Source organism: Gopherus evgoodei, chromosome 14, assembly GCF_007399415.2.
Source record: "Gopherus evgoodei ecotype Sinaloan lineage chromosome 14, rGopEvg1_v1.p, whole genome shotgun sequence".
Taxonomy (NCBI): domain Eukaryota; kingdom Metazoa; phylum Chordata; order Testudines; family Testudinidae; genus Gopherus; species Gopherus evgoodei.
The window spans coordinates 30,702,480-30,725,489 of record NC_044335.1 but is presented as its reverse complement, the minus strand read 5'-3'; the positions used below and the strand labels follow the sequence as shown (position 1 = coordinate 30,725,489).

General features: G+C 54.7%; 1 protein-coding gene across 4 annotated transcripts in view; it reads left to right on the top strand.

Annotated features, from left to right (window-relative positions):
- The window catches only part of SOGA1 (suppressor of glucose, autophagy associated 1), a 91,685-nt gene extending 70,672 nt beyond the window's left edge, over positions 1-21,013 (top strand). For all 4 annotated transcript variants that reach the window (XM_030532888.1, XM_030532886.1, XM_030532889.1 and 1 more), the window contains 2 exons: positions 10,860-12,300; positions 13,440-21,013. In XM_030532888.1, the coding sequence (XP_030388748.1) occupies positions 10,860-12,300; positions 13,440-13,589 (1,591 nt within the window). In that variant the 3' untranslated portion in view covers positions 13,590-21,013. The remainder of the gene's footprint in view (positions 1-10,859; positions 12,301-13,439) is intronic.
- The last annotated feature ends 1,997 nt before the right edge of the window (positions 21,014-23,010 follow it).

Below are 23,010 nucleotides of genomic sequence, written 5' to 3'. Positions count from 1 at the left end.
CTTCAAGTAGATGCAGCCATCTAGTGCAGCTGGGGGTGTGTGCGTGCCCAGTCTGCCGGAGCCCGAGATTTTGTCTAGCAGTACCCGTAGAGGGGCAGTGCTTGTGTCTGTGGCCCCTCCCCTGGCTCAGGCAGCACCACCCCGACCCCGCTCAATTCCTTCTCCCCGCCTGTGGCCGGAATCAGAGCTCTGTGTGGTTGTAGCCTCACAACCTTGCAAATTGTCTAGTTTCTTATTGTATATGGTTAGAGTTTGTTAGTCTGTTTCCCTGGTGATGCCCTTAATTCAGTAAGGTTTATCTTAATTCCAAAAAGTTTGTCCAGGATATTGCATGCTGTGTAGTTGTAGCCATGTTGGTCCCAGGGTATTAGAGAGACAAGGTGGGTAGAAAAAAATAAAAGACAAAAGCAGCAAAGAGTCCTGTGGCACCTTATAGACTAACAGACATATTGGAGCATGAGCTTTCATAGGTGAATACCCACTTCATCGGATGCTTGTAGTGGAAATAGTGGGATACTTCCACTACATGCATCCAACAAAGTGGGTATTCACCCACGAAAGCTCATGCTCCAATACGTCTGTTAGTCTATAAGGTGCCACAGGACTCTTTGCTGCTTTTACAGATCCAGACTAACACGGCTACCCCTCCTGATAAAAGACAAAACCACCCTGTCCCCTGTGGGTGAACCCTTCTCCCAAAGCGATCACCCTGGGTCTGACCTCTCAGTCCTCATCCTCCAGGGAAACGTGCACAGCACCTTCAGAGCACGCGCCTGGGAGCTTAAATGCGTAATTCTGCTAGACACTAAAAATCATGGACTGAACCGAGACACTGGATTTATGGCTCATTACAACAAACTAACACAGTAACCCCCTTTTTGTCCTATGTCTGCAAAAGTGTGAACAGCCACTTCACCTTGAATGGTTGCTTAGATTGTGTGCTAACTACTTACGCTAAACAATCTGTTCCAGCTTGTATTTTGCTACGAGACTGGGAAAGGCTCTGTGTGTTCGAAAGCTCTTCTCTGTCCCCAACAGAAGCTGGTCCAGGAAAAGCTATTCCCTCCCCCACCTCGTCTCTCCGATTACAGGATAATGTCAGATCTGTCCCAGTGTGAACTCCCCGGAGTGGAGCGAGCACTAAGCGTAGCAAGAAACTAGGCTGCTCCGCAGAGTCACTTCCTACCCCGGGGTGGCCAACCTGTAGCTCCAGAGCCACATGCGGCTCTTCAGAGGTTAATATGCGGCTCCTTGTATAGACACGGAATCTGGGGCTGGAGATACAGGTGCCAACTTTCCAATGTGCTACAGGGTGCTCACTGCTCAACCCCTGGCTCTGCCACCGGCCCCACTCCACTCCTTCCCCCGCCCCTTCCCCTGAGTCTGCTGCGCCCTTGCTCTTCTTTCCCTCCTCCCCCCCCCCGCCTCCTGAACACCACAAAACAGCTGATCGTGGCGGGCGGGAGGCGCAGGGATGGAGGGTTAGGTGCTGCTGGCGGGTGGGAGACACTGGGGGCAGGGTGGGGAGCAGAGCTGATGAGAGGCTGCTGACATGTTACTGTGGCTCTTTGACAATGCACATTGGTAAATTCTTGTTCCTTCTCAGGCGCACGTTGGCCACCCCTGTCCTAGAGGGAGCAAGTGGGGTTGGGGTGGGAGGGCCAGGAAGAATGCCGGAAGTGCCTATCATTGTTTGGGTCTCCCCAGTGTGGACAGGCAAGCGTGGGTGGGACCATTCATTTGTGGTGCTATAGAAAGCCCAGGGGCCCCGATGACCCTGCAGAGAAACCCATCGGTAGCTGAGTGTTGTCAAGTTCTGGGTTAGCCCAGGGGGTCAGTTCAGGTTGAGAACTCCACCGTGCTGCACAAGGGCAGAGTGCCCATGCGTGCGGCTCTGGTGTTTCCTAGCACAAACATGGTGCTGACGCTCCAAGCAGAGTCCTGAGAGTGAATCCCAGTCCAGTGTCCCCTTAGGGGCAGCGCCCCTTCTCGGGCTGGCACAGTGCTAGCACAGGTGTCTGACAGCACCGCCCAGAGGCCCAGGCTGGACCAGGGTCCCCTTTCTGCTCAGTGCTGGGTGGACCTGGAGGCATACAGAGCTCACCCCTTTGGGGTGTGATGCCCTGTCTGTGCGCAGGTTCAGGTCCCCAGGGAAAGGAGTATCTTCACCCAGCCCTGTGAGCTGGAGCGTGCACCCATACCCCCTCCTGGGAGCAGCTCTGCACAACAGAGCCCAAGGACTGAGCCTGGAGGGTCTCTGTCTCCCTCTTCCTTTCAGATGAAAGGCAGGCGTGAGTTTGCGATGCCACCCAGCTCCTAACGTGCATGGGTACTCCAGCCCCAGAGCACCCACGTAGTCGGCGCCTATGGAAGCCGTCATTCCAACAAATCCCAAGGCGGTAGCTGGCCTTGTATGTCAGAGAGCTGGAGCCAGGGCGAGCAAAAGCAAAGCAATCGGGAGTACTGGGCCAGCGCTGTGGGGAGAACAGGAGGGGCCTAGCTGTTCATCCTAGCCCAGAACAGGTCCAGGCCCTCATCTTCGTGAGCAGCCAAGAGAGGCTTGCTGGGCTGGGCTCCTTTTTCTGCTGGCTAGCGAATGTTGTTGGACAGCTCGAGGAGAAGCAGCAGGGGTTTGTTGCATTATGTGTCAGTGTGGATCCCACTGCAGGGAGCGTGCGTCTCATGCACAAGGCCGGCGTTTGTTTGACAAGCAGTCTCTCATGTCTTCCCATGTGCCTACACATGCTCCCATAAAGGGCAGGGCATCCATGACCCTCCCTCAGGTCCTTCTCACCACCTGCAGCACAAAGATGAAACCTGGCGGGTGTCCGACCTGCTAGTTTTTAGCTTTGGCTGATCTCAAAAATCTTCCACAAATGGTGAGAGCTCTTCCGATTCTTCCACTTATGACTGCCATGCTCTACATCAGGGGTCGGTAACCTATGGCACGTGTGCCAAAGATGGCATGCGAGCCAATTTTTAATGGCACACGGCTGCCTGCTGGGACTCCGCGTGCCATTAAAAATCCTGCCCGGCATGGCAAGCCGCAGGGTCTGCGGTCCCGGGCTGGAGCACCGGGCCAAGTGCAGCAAGCCGCCGGCCCCCTCCCTCCTTCTCCCCTCTCCTGGAGCCCTGCTGCCGCGCACGCATTGCTCTGGGGGCTGGGGCTGCGCACTCCCGTGGGGTAGCGTTTGGCTCCACAGGGAGGGAAAGACGCTCCCCGCTCACCCGGAGCCATGCTGCTGTGCGTGCGGCACTCTAAGGGGTGGGGCTGCCCGCTCCCGCGGGGTAGTATATCTGGCTCTGCTTGGAGCCTCAAGGTACGGGGTGAGGGGGTGGATAAGGGGCAGGGGCAGTCAAGGGACAGGAAGAAGGGTGGGTTGGATGGGGGTGGGATTCCGGGGGGGTGTGGATAAGGGGAGGGGTCTCTGGAGGGGGGAAGTCAGGGAGTGGCGGGGGTGGATGAGGCATGGGAGTTCCAGGGTCTGTTAGGAAGCAGGGGGTGGATAGGGGTCAAGGCAGTCGGGACAGGGAGCAAGGAGGGTCCTGGGGGAGGGGGCAATTAGGGTGGGGAGTCTCTGGAGGGGGTGGTCAGGGGGCAAGGACCTGGGGGGATTGGATGAGTTGGAAGTTCGGGGTGAGGGCGCTGTCAGGAGGCAGAGATGTGGAGAGGGGTTGCGGCAGGCAGGGAGTAGGGGGAGGGTTGTATGGGTCAGGAGTTCTGGGGGTCCTGTCAGGGAGCAGGGAGTGGTTGGATGGGGCATGGGAGTCCCAGGAGTCTGTCTGGGGGTGGGGGGTGGATAAGGGTTGGGGCAGTCAGAGGACGGGTAGGGTCCTAGGTGGGCAGTCAGGGGACAAGGAGCAGGGAGGCTTAGATAGGGGATGGGGTCCTGGGGGGCAATTAGGGGCAGGGGTCTTAGGAGGGGGTAGGCAGGGACAAGGAGCGAGGGGGTTGGGGATTCTGAGGGGAGCAGTCACCCAGCCCTGAGCCCTGACCCCCCCCATACACACACACCCAGCCCTCTGCCGTGAGCCCCGCACCTCCCCACACACCCTAGGCCCCTGCCCTTGGCCCTGTACCTCCCTCATACACACCCAGACCTCTGGTTGATTTCCTCACACACACCCCACGACCTCAGCCCTGACACCTGCACCCCCCACACATACCCAGCCCCCCTGCCCTGACACCTGCCCCCCCGACATGCCCCCCTGACTCTTGCACCCCCCCACACCCCCAGCTCCCCCCACACCCGATGCACCGCCCCACATCCCCACCCCCATCCCGGAGCACCAAATGGGAGCTCCTGCACCCCCCCGCCCCGCATTCCCACCTGCACACATCGCATCATATGGGAGCTGCCCAGGTAAGTGCCCCACACCCAGACCTCCTGCCCCAACCCTGAGCCCCCCACTCCTCATTCTAGCTCCTGGCCAGACCCTGCACCCCCAGCCCTGTGCTCAGTGCACTCCCACCCTCAGCTCGGTGCAGTGAGGGGAAGAGAATGGGCCAGAACCAGGGAGAAGGTAGGTACCCACTGTACGTGGGCAGGGCCGGGACCTCAGACCGGCAGCGAGCTGAGCGGGTCCAGCAGCCGGGATCCCAGCTGGCAGGAGCCGGCGGATGGAACCCCTAAGTGGCAGCAGGCTGAGCTGCTCATCCCACTGCCGGTCTGGGGTCCCAGCAGCCGTCCCCACACAGCCTGCTCCGGTCTGGGGTTCTGGCTGCTGGACCCTTGCCAGCCGGGGTCCCAGCCGCAGGCCCCGCTCAGCCCACTGCCGGCCTAGGTAAACAGAACCCCAGACCAGCAGTGGACTGAGTGGGCCGGCGGTGTAAGATCAACATTTTAATTTAATTTTAAATGAAGCTTCTTAAACATTTTGAAAACCTTGTTTATTTTACAATACAACACTAGTGTAGTTATATAATATATAGACTTATAGAGAGAGAGACAGTCTAAAAAATATTAAACTGTATTACCGGCACGCGAAACCTTAAATTAGAGTGAATAAATGAAGACTCGGCACATCACTTCTGAAAGGTTGCCGACCCCTGATCTACATCAACCTATCTGGACTGAGTATTGGCTGTCAGACCCCACTGGACATCCTCCTCGTCTCCTCCCCCCCCCCCCCCCCCCGGGATGCAGCTACTTAATATGGTGTCAGAGCCCGCCGGACATCTGCCCCGGACACAGCTACTTAACGTGGTGGACTTGAAACCTCAGGGTGTCAAGCCCTGGCCAGCCTGCGAAGGACTCCCCACTGAAAGCTGGGTATGGCAGGTATCTAGAAGAGTCGCACATACCGAGCAGGGGCTTGGAGTACCTGTTGTTCTGGGCTAGGACTCCCAAGTTGTGAGACGTGGCTGAAGGCCCATCTTCTGGAGCAATCTGTGGAGTTTCATCAAAACCTGAGGATCGTGCCCAGAGCCCTGCTAGAAGAAAGTGTTATCCAGTGCCCCGTCTAGCAGACTCACAGTGCCAAAGCCCAGCATGGCGGAGAAAATGCTGAGAAGGGTCCCTGCTCAGGGTCCCCCACTGACACTCCCTGCAGCACCAAATCAGGCACCATTTCCTGTTCTCAAGTCACACCAAGAGGAAGCTCTAAGCACAGAGGCAGACTCCAGGTGGAGCTCGGTGTCCTCTCATAAAGACAGACCACATATAGCACCTGGGGATAAAACCACCATGCCCCGCACAGCCTGAGGGCTGCTGATAACGAGCAGCCTGTGTCAGAGGCAGACTCCGGTGGTACCTCAGCATTGATGCCAGGACCTTCATCATTGCTGAAGAACCTGCCTGCACCAGTTCAGTCCCCGGTACCAAAAGTGCCATAAACACCAGTAAAAGCAGCAAAGAGTCCTGTGGCACCTTATAGACTAACAGACGTTTTGGAGCATGAGCTTTTGTGGGTGAATACCCACTTCGTCAGATGCATGTAGTGGAAATTTCCACGGGCAGGTATATATATGCAGGTCTCTAGCTTGCCTGCATATATATACCTGCCCCTGGAAATTTCCACTACATGCATCTGACGAAGTGGGTATTCACCCACGAAAGCTCATGCTCCAAAATGTCTGTTAGTCTATAAGGTGCCACAGGACTCTTTGCTGCTTTTACAGATCCAGACTAACGCAGCTACCCCTCTGATAATAAACACCAGTGCCGCCTCCAGAGGGGATCTGCTGCTCCTTCATCGGAGCATTGTCACCCCATCTTTCCGGCCGAGAGGCCTCTCTTCTGTCATCTGTGTCAACCTCTGGTCCAGCCAGGGTTCTCTTCTCCATGAATGAGAGACTCGTTGGTCTGGCCAGGGCCTTGTGGCAGATGTCTGCCACAGAAACACTCTGTGTGAAGTCTCTGACAGGGTTCAAGTGTGTCTCTGCTCACCCCAGCCCAGGCTTCCCCAGCCATGTCAGTGGTACAAGAACAGTCTCAGTTGAGTAAGAGCATCCCTAAGGACAAGGACCCTGAAGGCTCTTTTGGAGAAAGTCGTACTCTGCCTCAGCTGAATGCGGCTAATTGCCGGGCTGTACTGGGTCGCCCCCTTCCTTTCAAAGGTCCTGCGTAGCAACAGGGAGCAGCTCAGGGATGTCATTAAGAACAGCCAGTTGGTGGCCAAAATGGCCTTACATTGGTGACAGACACCACTGACACTGCAGCTCGGTCTATGGCCACCGCTATGACAATGCACTGAATGTCGTGGCCCTAGGCATCGGGTACCTCCAGAGAGGAACGGGCCATGACTGAGCTTTGTCCTTTGATGGCACAGAGCGGAGACATGGCGCTCTACACCCATTAAGACTCCAAGGCCATCCTGTGCTCCCTGGGGTTTACGCCCCAATCCCATACTGTCCTCAGCCTCCATCAAGACAGTGGAGCCATCCTGCCATCCAAGGCAACCCAAGTACACCAATACAACAGAGGGTACCAGCCTTTCTCCTCGGCAATGCACCCCTCCCCACTGGCAGGCATCTGAATGTCTGTCTCACACCTAACCCCCAGCACAACCTTCAGGCCAGGGAAGATGGGCGGGGTCACATTTACCTCATCTGCAGGGCCCAATCCAGTTAGTGGACCCAGAGCACGCCTAACTCCACACCCAGTGACCAGAGGAGAAGGACCCCTTTATAAAGTTTAGCCAGTGTTAGGAGATTCACTCGAGATGGGAAACCCCATCCCAATCCCCTCCCCCCATCAGGCAATGGGGGGAATTGAACTGGGGTCTCCCACATGCCAAGTGAGCACCTCAATCACTGGGCTAAGGTTATGAGGGAGGAGCCATTTCACTTGTGTGGAGTTAAGTGTGAATGGTGCCTGGCTCCAGGATCACAAGCAGCCATAGGTGCCAAATTCTGTGAGGGGGGTCAGCTTAGGACACACCCTCTCATGGTCAGCATCTCCCGTGAGTTAGCTTAGGCGGCTCACTGCTCAGTGTGCTGGCTTCTGTAAGTCCCACTTTGAGGTACCTGGCTCTGCCATGCCTTGCATAGGGAGCCTGGGTCCTTGGCAGTGATTTTCTGGGTGCTGAAAAGTGAGGCATTGCAATGCTCAAGTCCCTTTGCAGATCCGTGTGCAAGCCCTCATGGCCAAGCTGCCTTACACATCTTTCCATATGGACCTGATGGTGCTCAGCATCCCCCCGTCATCCCCAAGGCAGCTTCGGAATTCCACCTACCCGTCAATTGCCTTGTCAGTGTCCTTCCAAACCCCACTTGACTCTGAGGGAAGAGATGCCATATACCTTGGCTGTGGACAGAGCTTTTCTCTGCTATCTTAACAGGACTTAACACCCATCAGGCACCAGGCCTCTCTGTATTTATCCCCAGCTCACTGAAAGGCCATGCGATCTTGCCACAGAGAATCTCTAAATGGATTCCATTGTGCATTTCCATCTACTGGCAGATGGCTGGTGAGCCTCTCCCTCCATACGTCACCACACACTCCACCAAGGCACAGGCACTGTCTTTTGCCTGCTCCAGGAATGTGCCTTCTCTGAGATTGGCAAGGCTGGAACATGGAGCAACCCACTGACTTTTGCTAAACATTATGTCCTTGACATAGCAGCTAGAGCAGATCACGAGTTTGGAAGAGCTGTTTTTTGACAGGGTCACTGGCCTGGGGGAGGGGGAGAGCAGTAGATGTGATGTATCTTGATCTTAGTATGACTTGTTTGGACACAATCCCATGTGATGTTCTCATAAGCAACCTAGGAAAATGTGGTCTAAATTAAATTACTGTAAGGTGGGTGCACAACTGGTTAAAAAACAGTACTCACAGATGTTTTCAATGGTTCACTGTCCAACTAGGAGAGCTTATCTAGTGGGGACCTGAAGGTGTCTGTTCTGTTCTCGTACTAGTAAAATTTTTAATGAATGACTTGTGTGACAAGTTTGTTCACAGAGACCCCCTTGGGACTGTCACCTGATGTGCTGAGACTACCTCTGAGCCTGTTTTCTCTGCCAGTTTGGGCCTCCAGAACCCTGTCTTGTTGAGCCAGATATGCTGATCTGCTGCAACACAGACCCAGGTTCCGACCCATGCCTCCAAAGCTGCAGACTTAACTGAAAACGGCTTAGTAAGTGCTCCTGTCTCTAGCACCCAGATACCCAGCTCCCAATGGGATCCAACCCCCAAATAAATCCATTTTACTCTGTATAAAGCTTATACAGGGTAAAGTCATAAATTGTCCGCCCTCTGTAACTCTGATGGAGAGATATGCACAGCTGTTTGCTCCACCAGTTATTAATTACTTACTCTGGGTTAATTAATAAGCAAAAGTGATTTTATTAAGTATAAAAAGTAGGATTTAAGTGGTTCCAAGTAATAACAGACAGAACAAAGTCAGTTACCAAGCAAAATAAAACAAAACACGCAAGTCTAAGTCTAATACGTTAAGAAACTGATTACAGGTGAAATCTCACCCCCAGAGATTTCAATAAGCTGCTTTCACAGACTGGACTCCTTCCTAGTCTGGGTCCAGCAATCACTCACACCCCCATAGTTACTGTCCTTTGTTCCAGTTTCTTTCAGGCATCTCTTGGGGTTGGAGAGCCAGCTGAAGACATAATGGAGAGGCTTCCAGGGCCTTTTATATTCTCTCTCTTGTGGACGGAAACCCCTTTGTTCTTCTGTGCAAAGTCACAGCAACAAGATGGAGTTTGTAGCCACCTGGGCAAATCACATGTCCATGAATGATTCAGCTTTTTGCAGGCTGATGCCATTGTTTACAAGTTAGTTTGAATGTTCCCAGGAAAGCTCAGATGTGGATTGGCGACTCCCCAAAGTCCATTGTCAGTTAAGTGTTTCTTGATTGGGCACTTACTGAGAATAGTCTTTTCTCAAGAAGCTGACCAAATGCTTCACTGAGGCTACTTAGAATCAAACACATTGAAATAAAAGTACATAGCCAATATTCATAACTTCAGATACAAAAATGATACACACAGGCAGACAGCATAATCATAACCAGCAAACTACAATCTTTCCATAGACAGCCCACTTGACCTCCTCTGTACAGGACCTGATGCAACCATAGGACCCTGGTTGCTACAATGATTTATATGGTCACAGTTCATGTCAGTAACATCACAACTTGGATAATGGAGTGGAGAGTATGCTTATAAAATTTGCAGGTGACACCTAGCTGGGAGGGGTTGCAAGTACTTTGGAGTACAGGATTAGACTTCATAATGACCATGATCAATTGGTCTAAAATCAAAAAGATGAAATTCAGTAAAGATAAGTGCAAACTACTTCGCCTAGGAAGGAAAAATCACACGCACAAATACAAAATGAGGAATAACTGGCTCAGCAGTGAGACTTCAGAAATGGATCTGGGATTATAATGGATCATAAATTGAATATTGGACAACATGATGCAGTTGCAAAAAAGGCTAATATCATTCTAGGGTGTATTAACAGGAGGTATCTAAGACATGGGAGGTGTCTCCTCAGCACTGGTGAGGCCTCAGCTGCAGTACTGTGTCCAGTTTTGGGAAATACACTTTAAGAATGATGTGGACAAATTGGAGAGAGTCTAGAGGAGAGCAAACAAACAAACAAACAAAAGGTTTAGAAAAACTCGCCCTATGTGGAAAGGTTAAAAGAACTGGCCATGTTTAGTCAGTCTTCAGATATGTTCAGGACTGTGATAGAGAGGTCTTATCAATTGTTCTCCATGTTCACAGAAGATAGGACAAGAAGTAATCAGCACTGTAAGGGTAGCTAAGTGTTGGAACAGGCTTCCCAGGGAGGCTGTGGAATGCCCACACTGGAGGTCTTTAAGAACAGGTTGGACAAACACCTGCAAGGGTGGTCTGGGTTTTACTTGGTCCTGCCTCAGTGTACGGGGCTGGACTAGATAACCCCTCAAGGTCCCTACCAGCCCTACCTTGCTGTGAGTCTCTGATTCAATCCTTGTTTGAGTGATGCAGCTGAAACTCCCCACACCCATGGCCTGGGAGGGAACTGCCAGTCACCTACTGCGGGATCCACTGACGCACACTCGAAGAAGGAAGAACGGGTACTTACCCTGCAGGAACTGCGGTTCTTGGAGATGTCATTGTCAGCATGGATCCCGGCCCAACCTCACTTTTCGGAGCCCTCGGGAGCATGGGCTTTGAGTTGCAAGAGTACAGCGGGAGGCTCGCAGTGGGCCCTTGTATTGGAACATGAGCAGGAATGGGGAACAAACGCAGGCCCAACAGACACTGTTATTTCAAACACTCTAGTCTCATGCATGGGGCACCTGTGTACTTACAGTGGGATCCACAGCCTCTCAAAGAGCCGCCATCACTGGAGTTCTTTACCCGCCTTTCCCACATGTGTTTTGACCACTCCCCTCTTCTCTCCACTTAGGACGAAGTCTGTTTCCTCGATGTCCGAGTTTGAAAGCTTGCTCGACTGTTCTCCCTACCTTCCAGGCAAGTCCAGCCCTGTGATCGCTGACCAAGCACGAGGCAAGGTGTCCCCAGCCACACAGCTACTGCCTAATGGCATAACAGACCCTTCAGGAGTCCACCCCAAAAACTGTACATATGTGACTACAGAGCAACCTGCCCCTGAGAGCCTGGCAAAAGAGAAGCTGGACATTTCCTCATGGGATTATTCATGGGCAAGCAATTTTTCTGGGCAGGATCCGGCCCAGAAGCAAATGCAGAGGAGCTACACGGCACCAGACAAGACCGGGATCCGTATCTATTACAGCCCTCCGGTGGTGCGAAGACTGGAGGCGCCGTTAATCCACAACAAGGAGGGGAAGATCATGACTGAGCCAGGCTTCCTGTTCACAATGGCCAAGCCAACAGAGCTGGAGGAATCCGACCGCTCGGAGAACACGTACAGCAGGTGGCTGTGCAACTTCTCCAAGCAGCACCGTGAGCTGCTGGACAGCCACAGTGCTGACAAGGCTGGGCCCTCTGGCTCCAGGTTCCCAGCCTCCCTGCATGATTTTGAGATTTCTGGCAACATGAGCGACGACATGAAAGAGATCACCAACTGCGTGCGGCAGGCCATCCGCTCCAGCTCACTGGAGAGGAAAGTGAAGAGCACCTCCAGTCAGACCATGGGGCTGACAACTGTCGGGACCCAGACCATTCAGATGGTGAGCATCGGCCTGCAGACAGACACGCCCCGGGGAAACCTCCACAGCAAGAGCTGGTCCCCACGCAGCTCCTCCCTGATGTCTGTGCGTAGCAAACAAATTTCTTCGTCTCTGGACAAAGTCCACTCCAGGATCGAACGGCCCTGTTGTTCTCCCAAGTATGGCTCCCCGAAGCTCCAGAGACGGTCTTCCTCCAAGCTCGACAATTCAAAGGACAGAAGCCTGTGGAACCTTCATCAGAGTAAGCAAAATGGGTCGGCCTGGGCTAGGTCGACCACAACCAGAGACAGCCCGGTCCTCAGTAACATCAACGATGGCCTGTCCAGCTTGTTCAATGTTGTGGAGCATTCTGGGAGTACAGAGTCCATCTGGAAACCAGGCTGTCCGGAGAGCAAAGCCAAGCCAGAAGCTCCGAAATACGGCATCGTGCAAGAGTTCTTCAGGAACGTGTGCGGGAGGGCTCAGAGCCCCACTTCTGCCCCGGAGAAGAAAGAATCACCGGGAGATGATGGCACCAAAAAGCAGGATCACTCCCAGCCGCCCACCTGCCATCCATCTGAAAATGTCTCCCGGAGCTTAAACAAGAAACTCCCAAAGCAAAGCAGCAGCGAGGAGCCCAAGGTGTCTTCCCCAAACCAGGGGAGCAAAGATGGGACCGCAAGGGACCTGGACATCACATCTGTGATAGCCAATGAGGTAAGACCATAAGAACAGCCAGACTGAGTCAGACCAATGGTCCATCTAGCCCAGTATCCTGTCTCTGCCAGTGGCCAGTGCCAGATGCTTCAGAGGGAATGAACAGAACAGGGCAATTTATTAAGTGATCCATCTCGTGTCATTCAGGCCCAGCTTCTGGCAGTCGGAGGTTAGGGACACCCAGAGCAAGGGGTTTTATCCTTGCCCCTCCTGGCTAATAGCTATTGATGGTCATCGCTTCCATGAACTTGTCTTATTCTTTTTTTGAGCCCAGTTATACTTTTGGCCTTCCCAGCATCCCCTGGCAGCTTTGTTTTTACCCTAGCGAATGACACAGACTTCAGGGCAGAGCTGACTGACAAAGCAAACGTATTTAGCTTCTGTGCCCACCAGAGGAGGTAGCTTCCTCCCCAGCCTGAAGTGTAGTGCAGACCCTCTCCACCCTGGGAGCCGGAGGGGTGAGAAGAGCAGACCAGTTCCTGCAGCAGTTGGTGGGTTGGCTGTAGCACTGTCTGCGTCTGACAGCCAGACACACTCAGGCAGCAGCAGCCTAGGCTTGTGCTGCAGCCTGGAGGGGCCCCACTGGCTCAGCCCTTGGCTTCTCCCATGCAGAGACTGCTCCCCACAGCGGGGTGGGTACACAACCTTATTCACGGAGCTGGGCCAAGACACTGGCGGTCTGGGGGACCTCAGCCTGCACTCGTGTCAGGGCTTCATGCACTAAACAGCTGGCTCGGGACAGGCACTCTGCCTCTGGGCTTACCCAGTGGCAACCCCAGGGGGCCCTGGTCCCAGCTGGGTGTTGCTGCAGTATGGCTGATAAGAGCAGTCCCCTCTGCTAGCACTGCACCTAGCCCAAGGAGATCTGTCCTCAAGTGGGTACCAGACTGGTCCCAGCTGCCGCTCCCCTGAGCCCCCAAGGCTGCCCAGAGGATTCAGGGGCCCTGGGGCAAAGCAATTTTGGGGGCCCCTTCCATTAAAAAAAGTTGCAATACTATAGAATACTATATTCTTGTAGGGGTCCCTGCAGGGCTTGGGGCAAATTGCCCCACTTGCCTCTTCCTTCCCCCTCCCCCTCGTGCCTCCCGGGCAGCCCTGCTTCCACACTCTAATTCCCTCCCTCCTCTTTCTCTTTGCAGGACACAGCATGCGACTGCAGCTCCCAGTCCCTCACCTCCTGCTTCGCCCGGCCCTCCCGCTCAGCCGTGCGGCACTCCCCTTCCAAGTGCAAGCTGCATCCCTCTGACCCCAGCCGGGCGGAGGAGAAGGCAGGGCCTCTGAGTGAGTGAGTGAGGGCAGCGGGGACTGGGCTAAGCCGTGTCTGCTTTCTGCGGTCCTGACGAAAGAGCACGCTTCCCGCCTGTGCCAGCTCCACCGCAGCCTGCGGGACCTGCCAGCCCCAAGAGAGCTGTGCTGGGTCTCACTGGGCCCCTCGTTCTCACAGAGACACAGGCGCATGCACATCTGTCTCCTAACTGTTCCCCAGCTGATGGGGGCGCTTAAGAAGCAGATGCTGCAGGATAGTCGGGAACGGAGGCTTCCAGCATTATGCCTGGACCTGGTTCCAGGGACGGAGGTGAAGTTACTCTGGGCGGGTGTCTCCTGACCCCCAGGAAGTAGCCTGCAAACCTCACTGCTCCTGCAAGGGAAGGATGATTCCAGGAGAGAGGAGGGTGTCCCCAGAGCCTGGGGTGGGGAGCTTTGTGCAATTTCCATAGCCCTTCCGGGCTCCTCAGAGACCTGTACTTCAGGGAGATGGACCGTTCCCAGGCAGCTGGTGGGGGGTGGGGGGAATGAAGAGATGGATTCTGCCTGCCCTGGGATGTGGGAACTGGGAACTGCCACCCTGCAGCAGCCTCTAGAAAGCTGGCAAAGCCAAGGCCCCGAGCCTGGGATTCCTTGGGGCAGTGCTGCTGACAAGCGCCCTGGAGAGGAATCAGCAGCAAGAGCGCAGAGAGCAGCTGGGTCAGCGCTCAGAGGAAATGCCGCAGGCATACTGTCACTGCATTTCACAGCCAGGGCTGTGGGCTGGGGATGTGCCCTGGCGGGGTGCGCCCTGGGAGGCATGCTGTATAAAGCTGATTGATGTGTGTGAGGCTCTTTCACTGTGTCACCTCCCTTGTCATGTTGTCTTCGAGTGGCATTGGCACGCCCTTCACTGACACGGCCCCTCTCCCCTGCGCCTGGGGGCTTTGTGCACACCCAGCCCAGGGTGGATTGCCCTGCTGTTGCATCAGCTGCTGCCGTGCTCGGCTCACTTGCTGTGCTGGAAGGATGCCGAAGGGAGGATCCTGGGGGCAGGCACAGGGCACGTTCAGGCCCTTCTCCTCACCCAAACAATGTTTAATTCCCCACCCCAGCACCAGAGTGGCCAGTGCAGGAGGCTGAAGCAAGCTGCCCCCCCTGGAATGCTTACCGAGCTAGCATGCTGGCCGAGTGGCTGCAGGGCTCCCTTTGTCTCTGGCTCGCTTAGCTGGATCCTGGCTCACAGAAGCTGTGCAGCCGCCTGGCCTCTGAAAGCCTGATCTCAGGAGGCACAGCCAAAGGCAGATGGGAACAGGAGAAAATGCAATGGGGGGTGGGTAGACTGCAGTAGAGAGGGGACCTAGCAGCCTTGCAGAGTCTAGGCTAGTAGGAAGTACAGCACGCGTTCTCCCTTCTCCAGGGGGCTGTGCAGGAGCAGAGAGAGAGAGAGTGTGTCTGTGTGTGTGAATGAATGATTGTGTGTTCTCCCTTCCCCTCCCCTCCGGAGCATTAGGCCGAGAGCGCTGAAACCCTGGGGACAAGATGAGCCAGGCCTGTGGTCCCCCGCAGCTGGGTCTGAGCAAGGTTCTAGCCAAAGTGGCAGCATTTCCTTAAGTTGTGTCCCACCCAGTGTCTGGCAGGTCTGGTTGGACACGGAGGGTCGTCTGGGTCTCCTGGTTCTCACTATTTAAGGTATTTGTTCATGGTTTATGATGCAATTCACAGAGGTCCCCTCAGGGTTATTTGTTTGTGTGTTTGGCCTGATAGCCTGGAGCTTGCAGTGGTTGTGTCTGACTGTGCCAGTCGTGGGAGATCGAACGGGGCGGTGTCAGTTGGAGGTGTGTGTGTGTCGGTCGGAGGAGGCAGAGGGCAGCAGGGCCACAGCTGGCATTCACTCTGATGTTCCCCAACCATTACCTGGAGCCTGGCTCTGACTCAGTGGCCAAACAGCTCTAAGACCCCTGCTTCTGCCCAGGAGCTCATGCTGGCCCCTCAAGGACCCCTGCACTCACTTCTTCCTAGCCCTTTCTGCTCCCTTCCTCGGTGTAGGTGCTGCATTCTGGCTCGTGTCCTCCATAGGGGCGGGGTTTCCTCCGCATCTGCACTGCTGCCTCCCAGGCCAAGCATTTGTGCCTTAGCACGGGTTAGCCACCACAGTAACAAGAGTGGTGCAAGTACCTGGGCCAGGGTAATCCCTGGTGTAGAGAGTCAGGGCTGCCTTTGTCCCAGTGTGATTCTCACCTGAGGCTTGGCACCCAACTTGCTATGGTTGTCCAGCACTAAAAGTTCCAGGATTTAGTGAGCTGTGACAGGGAACAGACTCCAGAATATCACCGATACCACTGAGCTATTTGCCCCTCCATTGGGCCATGTGCACGAGAGGAAGGGGGGCATCTGGACTTCGTATTAAAGGTGCAGAAACAGCCTTCAAACTCCTATTCCAGGCAGCTTTATGTGGCACCAGGCTGGCCTGGTGATGGCTTGGAGAGCTCTCAGACCAAGCTCTATTAACGAGCTCTAATTAAATATCTCTGAACCTCTGGGGATCATAGCAGCAGGTGCTGGGCCAGGGCCAGGGCCAGGCTCACTTAGCATCAAAGGCAAGGTTGCTGTGGCTTTCACAGCCTTGCAGCAGGTTCTGGGGAGGAAGGAAGATTCAGCAGAGCAGAATCTGCCAGGCTGGGCCGTGCAGTTTGTGCTGGCAATGCAGGCCACAGCTCGTGGGCACAACCCAGAGCAGACTGCAGCTGCCATCAGCTTGACTAGGCTGTGCTGCCCAGGGAGCCTGCAGCTCCCAGCATGCCCTGCTCCAGCTGGAGCTGAGCAGCGATTCTGGGGGTCTTGGGCTCCCCTGTTGTTCTAAAGGCGAGGGCAGCTTGGGGTCACAGTGCATAGACCTGCATGACAGCTCTCTGGCCTCCCTCTGCTAAAGCTTCCCAGCCAGTAACATTTGACTCCCACTTTGCCCAGAGCTGAGTGAAGGGCCCGGGGAATCACAGCATGTTCCCTGAGCCCCTTCAGACACAGCGTTTATTGCACCCTTCTGTGTCTTCTCTTGGGCCATACTGAGCGGCTGCTCTGCCCATGGAGGCAGGGTAGCAGGCAGGGCAGCTCTACGCAGCTGTTCCTCTGCTCTCTGCTGCCAGGCGCCTGTCAGCAGTGAGGTGATTAACTGCTGGAGCAGTCACTGGGGCTGGGGGGGATTTGCCATCTCTGGCCATTAGTAAACTGAGAGGATTGTGGTTTTTTCCCCCAAGAACTCTAGTTCTAACAGGAATTAATGCAGGGAAGAGCTCTTGCCTGTGGTAGGCAGGAGGCCAGTCTAGATGGTCACAACGGTCCCCTCAGGCCTCAGAATCTTAAGGATCCCAGCACCTCCCAAGAAACACTTCAAGCTGTTTGCTCTGTCAGTGCAGGAGGCTGCAGCACTGCCATGGAGTGAGTGAGGCAAAGCAATTGAAGGTCTGTAACCCATCTTCTTGTGCTGCATTTAATACTGCAATTAAATCCATCCCCAGGCCTCTAAGCCCTGGTCTGCACAACAGAGAGAGATCACAGCGACCTAACTCTGTCAGCATCTGCACTAGAATGTAGCTCCCACCAGTGTAACTCACCTGCTGTGCTGACAATAACTCCACTCCGCGAGAAGTAGAGCACTTAGGTCGATGTAGACACTGCGTTGCTGAGATCCTCTGTTGCTGCCTTTCAGAAGCCTTCCCACAATGCCCTACACCGACAGTTAAATTGGTGCAAGCACTCCTGGCGCCAGTGCGTGTCCTCACCACAAGGAGCACAGTGTGGACGGGCAAAGGTGGTTTAATTACTGCGGTGGCTGGACATCGCAACTTCGACTGTGTCTGCACTGCACTGATGGAGCTGTAGCGCTTCTGGTGAAGACACTCATAGCTGACAGGAGCGAGCTCTCCAGCGGTTTAACTCCTGCCTCCGCAAGCGGCAGTAGCTATGTCGGCGGGAGGCGCTGTCCTGCCAATGTAGCACTGTCCACACCAGCACGTAGGTCAGTGTAACTTACATCACTGGGAGTGTGGATTATTCACACTGCTGAGTACCATTTATACTGAAGTGATTTGTAGTGTATACACCCAATGGTCAACTTCATTTTGTAGCATAGCCTTGCCCTGACGCGTGTCTCTTGTTGCTTCAGAGTGTGTCCAGGTTGCATCAGGGCAGGGAATGCTCAATGAGACATGGGATGCTGTCCCTCGGGTGCTCTGGGACACGTGACCTGCCACAGCGAAGCTCAGGGTCAGCTTGATCTTGGTGCTTGGAAACCACTTCCCCAGTTCAGAGGGTGGGTGAGGGTGTTTACAGCCAGCACAAACTGTCCGGCCCCTTCTTCCCAGGGCTGTTAGTTACGCTTCAGCAAGCCCCACACTGTGCTCTGCTCAGGTCTCCTAGCCGTTAGACAGGCTGAGTTAGAATTCCCCCCCGGGGGGGCTCCTCTGATATTCGGACTGGGCTGTACAGCTCACCTCAGAGCAAGCCAGCAGTGTGGAGCAGGCTGGGCCTGGCCCCGCAGCGGGAGGGGAGCCAGTTAACGGCTGTGGGAGCATGCCCTTCTTCTGCCTTTCAGCACTGGCTGCTTCTGACTGACACTGACAACTTCTGGAGGCAGGAGACCCTTTTCCTGCCTGTGTTTCCAGCCCTCCCCAAGCCCAGCTGTGCTGGAAGTGGTGTGAGAAAAGCTGACCTCATCAGACATGGATTCCAGCTGCTCTGCTATGCTGGTCCCCGGGCCTTGGCAAGGTCCTCCCACCCCTTGCTGTGCATCAGCCTCCACTGCAGCCCTGTGCTCGCTGTAAACTCCGTTTCTAGCCCATTTTATCATCATGGCTCCTGGTGCATTTTGATTGCCTTCCCTCCCCAGGGTCTCTGAGAACATTACAAGGGGAGAGCATGTGTGTACACACGTGCGGAGTGGGGAGTTTTAATTAGTTCAGCCTGCAACTAGGAAATCATTTCTTCACCCACTGCCCTGCCCAGTACTTGTATCGGGGAGCCGTCTCTGACAGCATTTTGCTTCAGTATTTAAAAAAACAATACAGGCCCCAGAGTTACCCCTAAGCCCTGTTGTATCCCTGAGCAGATATGGGTTGTCCAGGGAGCCCTGGCCTTCTCGCTAACAGCACCTGCTGAATCTATTACTTGGTTTTACAGACTCAGCTGGGACCCCCTAGCTCCTAGGGGGGCTGTTTTATTTGCTCATTACAAGTGTCTTGCAAACGTCCCTTCCTTTTGGTTTGACCTGTTCTGATGTGCTGCAGGCCCAAGTGGAGCACATGGCAGGGTCAGTTTAAATCAGCACGAACTTTAGAGCTGAAGGAATTTTTAAAAATAATGAAATTAGCTAAAGTGGGAGGGTAGCAGATGAGTTAAAAATACCAATTGGATTATGAGCTTGCAAGTCGTGCAATCCTGCCCAGGAACAGAACTGCTGTTTGGCTGGGAATGGAGTCTTGGGGGGAGGGGAGGAAGTGCCAATAAGCCACCCCGTTAATAAAGAGCCAGTGTTTATCAGCTTGGAGCCCTGGAAGGCATCAGCACTTCATTGTGAAGCCTTGGTGCCCAATGCCAGCAGATTTCTGAAGCTAAAAATAAATGCCCATTGCATTAGGTGCTAATGAAGTCCAATTACCAGCCTGCTGCTCTTTGCACTGCTTTGGGAGAGAGTACAAACATCCTCCCCATAGAGGATTATGACAGCTAGTGTGGAAAGCATCTGGGCTTGCAGAAGAGCAGGGGCTAGGTATGTGAGATGCCAGCCAAACCCATGGAGAGGATTCCAGCCAGAAGATGCATCCACCCAGATGTGTAACAGCCGCGCAGCCAGGGATGAATCCACCCCTGGGGATGAGGAGAAACTTGTGCATTGATCCCTTAAACAGAGGGGCCGTGCAAATGAAGCTGGTGCCCCTCCTGTGTGAGGCCATGCTCTGTGCTCCTGCAGGGTGTATGCCAGTACCACAGCCAAGCCTTGTTCTCTGTCAGCAGCCCCAGGCTACACTCTGTGCACCTCTGTTACAGGAGGGGAGTGCAGTGGCCCAGCTGGTTCTACACAAGTCACCTTACTCTGCCTGGTGACTATGGGTGAGTCTTCTTGTGTCCTTCCACTGGCAGAGCCAGAGAGGGTCCAGGCACATTCTCACCTGAGAGGAGCAGGAGGCAGAACAGGCAGCTTATTGTCCAATCTTACCAGCAGACAACGAGCTGTGGGAGCCTGGTAGTTAGTGCAGCTCTTGCTAGTTCTTGCATGCGTTTGGCAGGCGTGGGAATCTGTCCTGGGAGGGGGTTGGGGCAGTGTTGTTAATTGGTCTATAACACCCACTGTAAATACTTCTGTTGGGGTGGGTTTTGCATTTTCAGTGGTATCTAGGGTTTTTTTAAATAATCTGCTTTTTGGAATGTGGTTTCTTGTTTTTACAAATGCCTTTTTAATTATTTGTGATACTTGTCGTGTCTGTCCTGTCTTGTAAATAGCAGCGCTGGGCATTTCTGCCATGGGGTGGAGGTGATGGGCCATGTGTGACCTAGCGGCTCTGTGGTTGGGAGGGACGGCACTGGACATGTGCCCAGGGCCCTGTCTTGGCCACCTGATGGCCCACCCCAACAAACATGCAAAGAAGCTGGACTTTGCCTCAGCAAAGTCAGTTGAAGGATGTGGGGAGATATCAGAGAGAGCAACCCTGAGCCATGGTGTGTGTAATACACAGCCTTTAAACTTGACACTGTCATCTCCCTGCTTGGAATTTGAAAGAGCAAAATCTCAATATGAGCTGAGCCTCAGTTGGCTGCAGCCCCAGGTGCCGGCCATTCTGAAAATAGCATACTTGAAATTAAAGATGAGCCAATTTGGCTTCTTTAACTCCCAGCTGCTGGTTTGGTTCACCCAGCCATGTCCTGTTTCCCAATGTCTCCTGCGGGGAAGGGTCTGTGTACAGGGAGGTGCTGATTTCATGTCATTCCCATGCATCTCACCGGATTAGGCTTTCTCCGTGGGGGGTGGGGGCGGAGAGGAATGCTGCCCTTTGGGGACTGTTCTCCCTGCAGCCCTGCCACATGACTGGTAAGCTATTCCCAAGCAGAGCACTGTCCGTGTCACCTGCACCGTCGCAGCCTTTCCCTGCTCGTCCTCACTGCAGCGGTGGGGTTTGAAAAGCCAGCCGAGCTCTTTTCCAAGGCCTGTCCTGCTGCAAAGCTCACACATAGGGCAGGGCTGGGGGCTGTTACTGACTGTTTTCTCTGCCCCAGGTGCTGTTTCCCTAGCAGCCTCTGGTGTCTGGGTCTGGGTTCCATGTGCTCACCCCTTCCTTTTGCATGGCCCCACGTTCACATGAAGGGCAGTTTCACCGCCACTGATGACGGGGCTTCTGCACTCACTCCATCTTCTGTCTGTACAATTGTGTGTTGTGTGATAGAAAATAAAGGGCCTGCGAGCTCTGAAATGAAACCCCCAGAGCTACCTTCTGTGTTCATGTGTGCAAGGTGCCTGGCTGACCCCTTGGTAGGGGGAGTAGCTCCCTGACACCCTCTCTGTCCAAGGGAAAGGCAAAATCCTGCTTTTGGCTCCATCCTGCCCTGAGCAGATCCTGGGGGCTAGGTCGTGGGTGTTTCCGTTGCTGAGCTGACAGACTGTTCCCAGGAGATAGAGCGAGGAGCTGGGGGAGGGTGTTTGGTCTCCCGCTGGTGCATGTTGGCTTCAGGAACCGCATGCCCTTTCGGTGACCTTGGAGCTCTGCTTCAGCTGTTGTAAGTTGGGTGTAAACAGCCAGCAGAAGAGAGCGGGCTGGGGTACAGCCCCCTGCTGGTTGATGTAGGAGCAGCAACAGCTGCCTGGATAGACCTTGGAAGGAACACACCTTCTTCCCAGGAGGAGGCTCCAGTGATGGAGCAGGAGGCCCCACTTTACACTAAGCAGGGGAGCTGAGGGGCGCCTGGACTCCCATTCCTCTCCAAGCGATCCCAGAAGGAGCTGGACCAAGGGAGCCAGAGTCCGCTGCTAAAATCTAGTCAGCCCTTTCCTTCTGCACGAGCACCAGGCTGGACTCTGCTGCTGCGTGGCCCTGCAGTGGGGCTGGACTCGGTGCAACCCCTTCGCTGTGCATGGCACCGGTGCCAACTTGCCCTGCTGGTCCTGAGGCAGGAGCAGACGGCCTGCCCAGAGCAGGGCCCCCGAGAGCGGGTTTGGGCCCTGGTGAAAAAAATTTTTGCCCCTCCCCCAGCAAGGGCAGACTGGCTAAACAGGACCGACGAAGCTGGGCCCCAGGCCCTCTTCCAGACTGCCATGCCACAGTAATTTATACCGGCTTCCTCCCCCTCTCGTCGGCCCTGGCCCAGGGTCCTGCAGGTGCTGACACAGCAGGTCCTGGTTAATGTGGCAGAAGGACAAAGCCTCACCTCCCCCTGTCCCTTGCTGCATGACCCTGGAGCAGCTATAGGATTGCTCGTTTTGGTTGGACGTAGTCCTGGAGGTTTCATCATATGCCACATTTTTTAAAGATTAATGTTTATTTCCTTGAGACTCCAGGACAATCCTGGAGGGTTGGCAACCTTCAGCAGCCATGACAGCAAATCCTCTGGGCTGTGGACGCAAACTGCCGCCGGCCACAGGAGCAGCTGCTCATGCTGCGCTGTGCCATGGGGCAAGGGAAGCCACGTTGATCCTCCACTCTAGTCAGTGTCCCCTGCTGTGGTGCTTCCCAGCTACCTCCCTGAAAATCGAGCTGCTTGCAGCTGAGATCACAGAACTGGTCCCCACCAACAGGGCTACCACATGGAGTGCCGAACAGCCACTAGCTGCACACCATCGCTGGGTGGGGTGCAGGGCTCTCTGACATCTGTGTCTAACACCCGCCCTAACAGCTTCCACAGCTCTGGCTCTCTGTACTCCTGCCCCTCCATCTGCCCCCAGTAGCCCTGCCCAGCTGGGGCGGTCAGTCTCAGGCCTGCAGCACACCTGGCCTGGCTGCACCCCATGCAGGAGCTAGGTTTGAGAGGATCAGGAAGGCCCTGGCGCCTAACTGTCCCCTCCCATCTACTTCCAGCAGCTACTTCCTGCGACGTACTTGAGCCAGCCTCAGCCTGGGTCACAGCTGCTGAACCAGTCCCAGCCCAAGGATTCACCCTGCTACACACGCATGTAGTCACACAGGCACACAATTACACACACGTTTGCAGAGTGCTCCTGGCTGGAGCACCCTTCAGCTCTGGCCTGTATTCTTTCCAGCTGCTGCTCCTTGGCCAGTCCCGTGTCATGGGGCATCCTTACATCTAGGGCAGGGGTGGGCAAACTGCGGGCCACTCATCAGATGTTTTAATCTGCCCTCGAGCTTCCACCGGGGAGCAGGGTCGGGGACTTGTCCCGCTCCACGCATGTCATGGCTCCGTGCGACTCCCAGAAGCAGCAGCATGTTCTCCCCTTGGGCTCCTACACATAGGGGCAGCCAG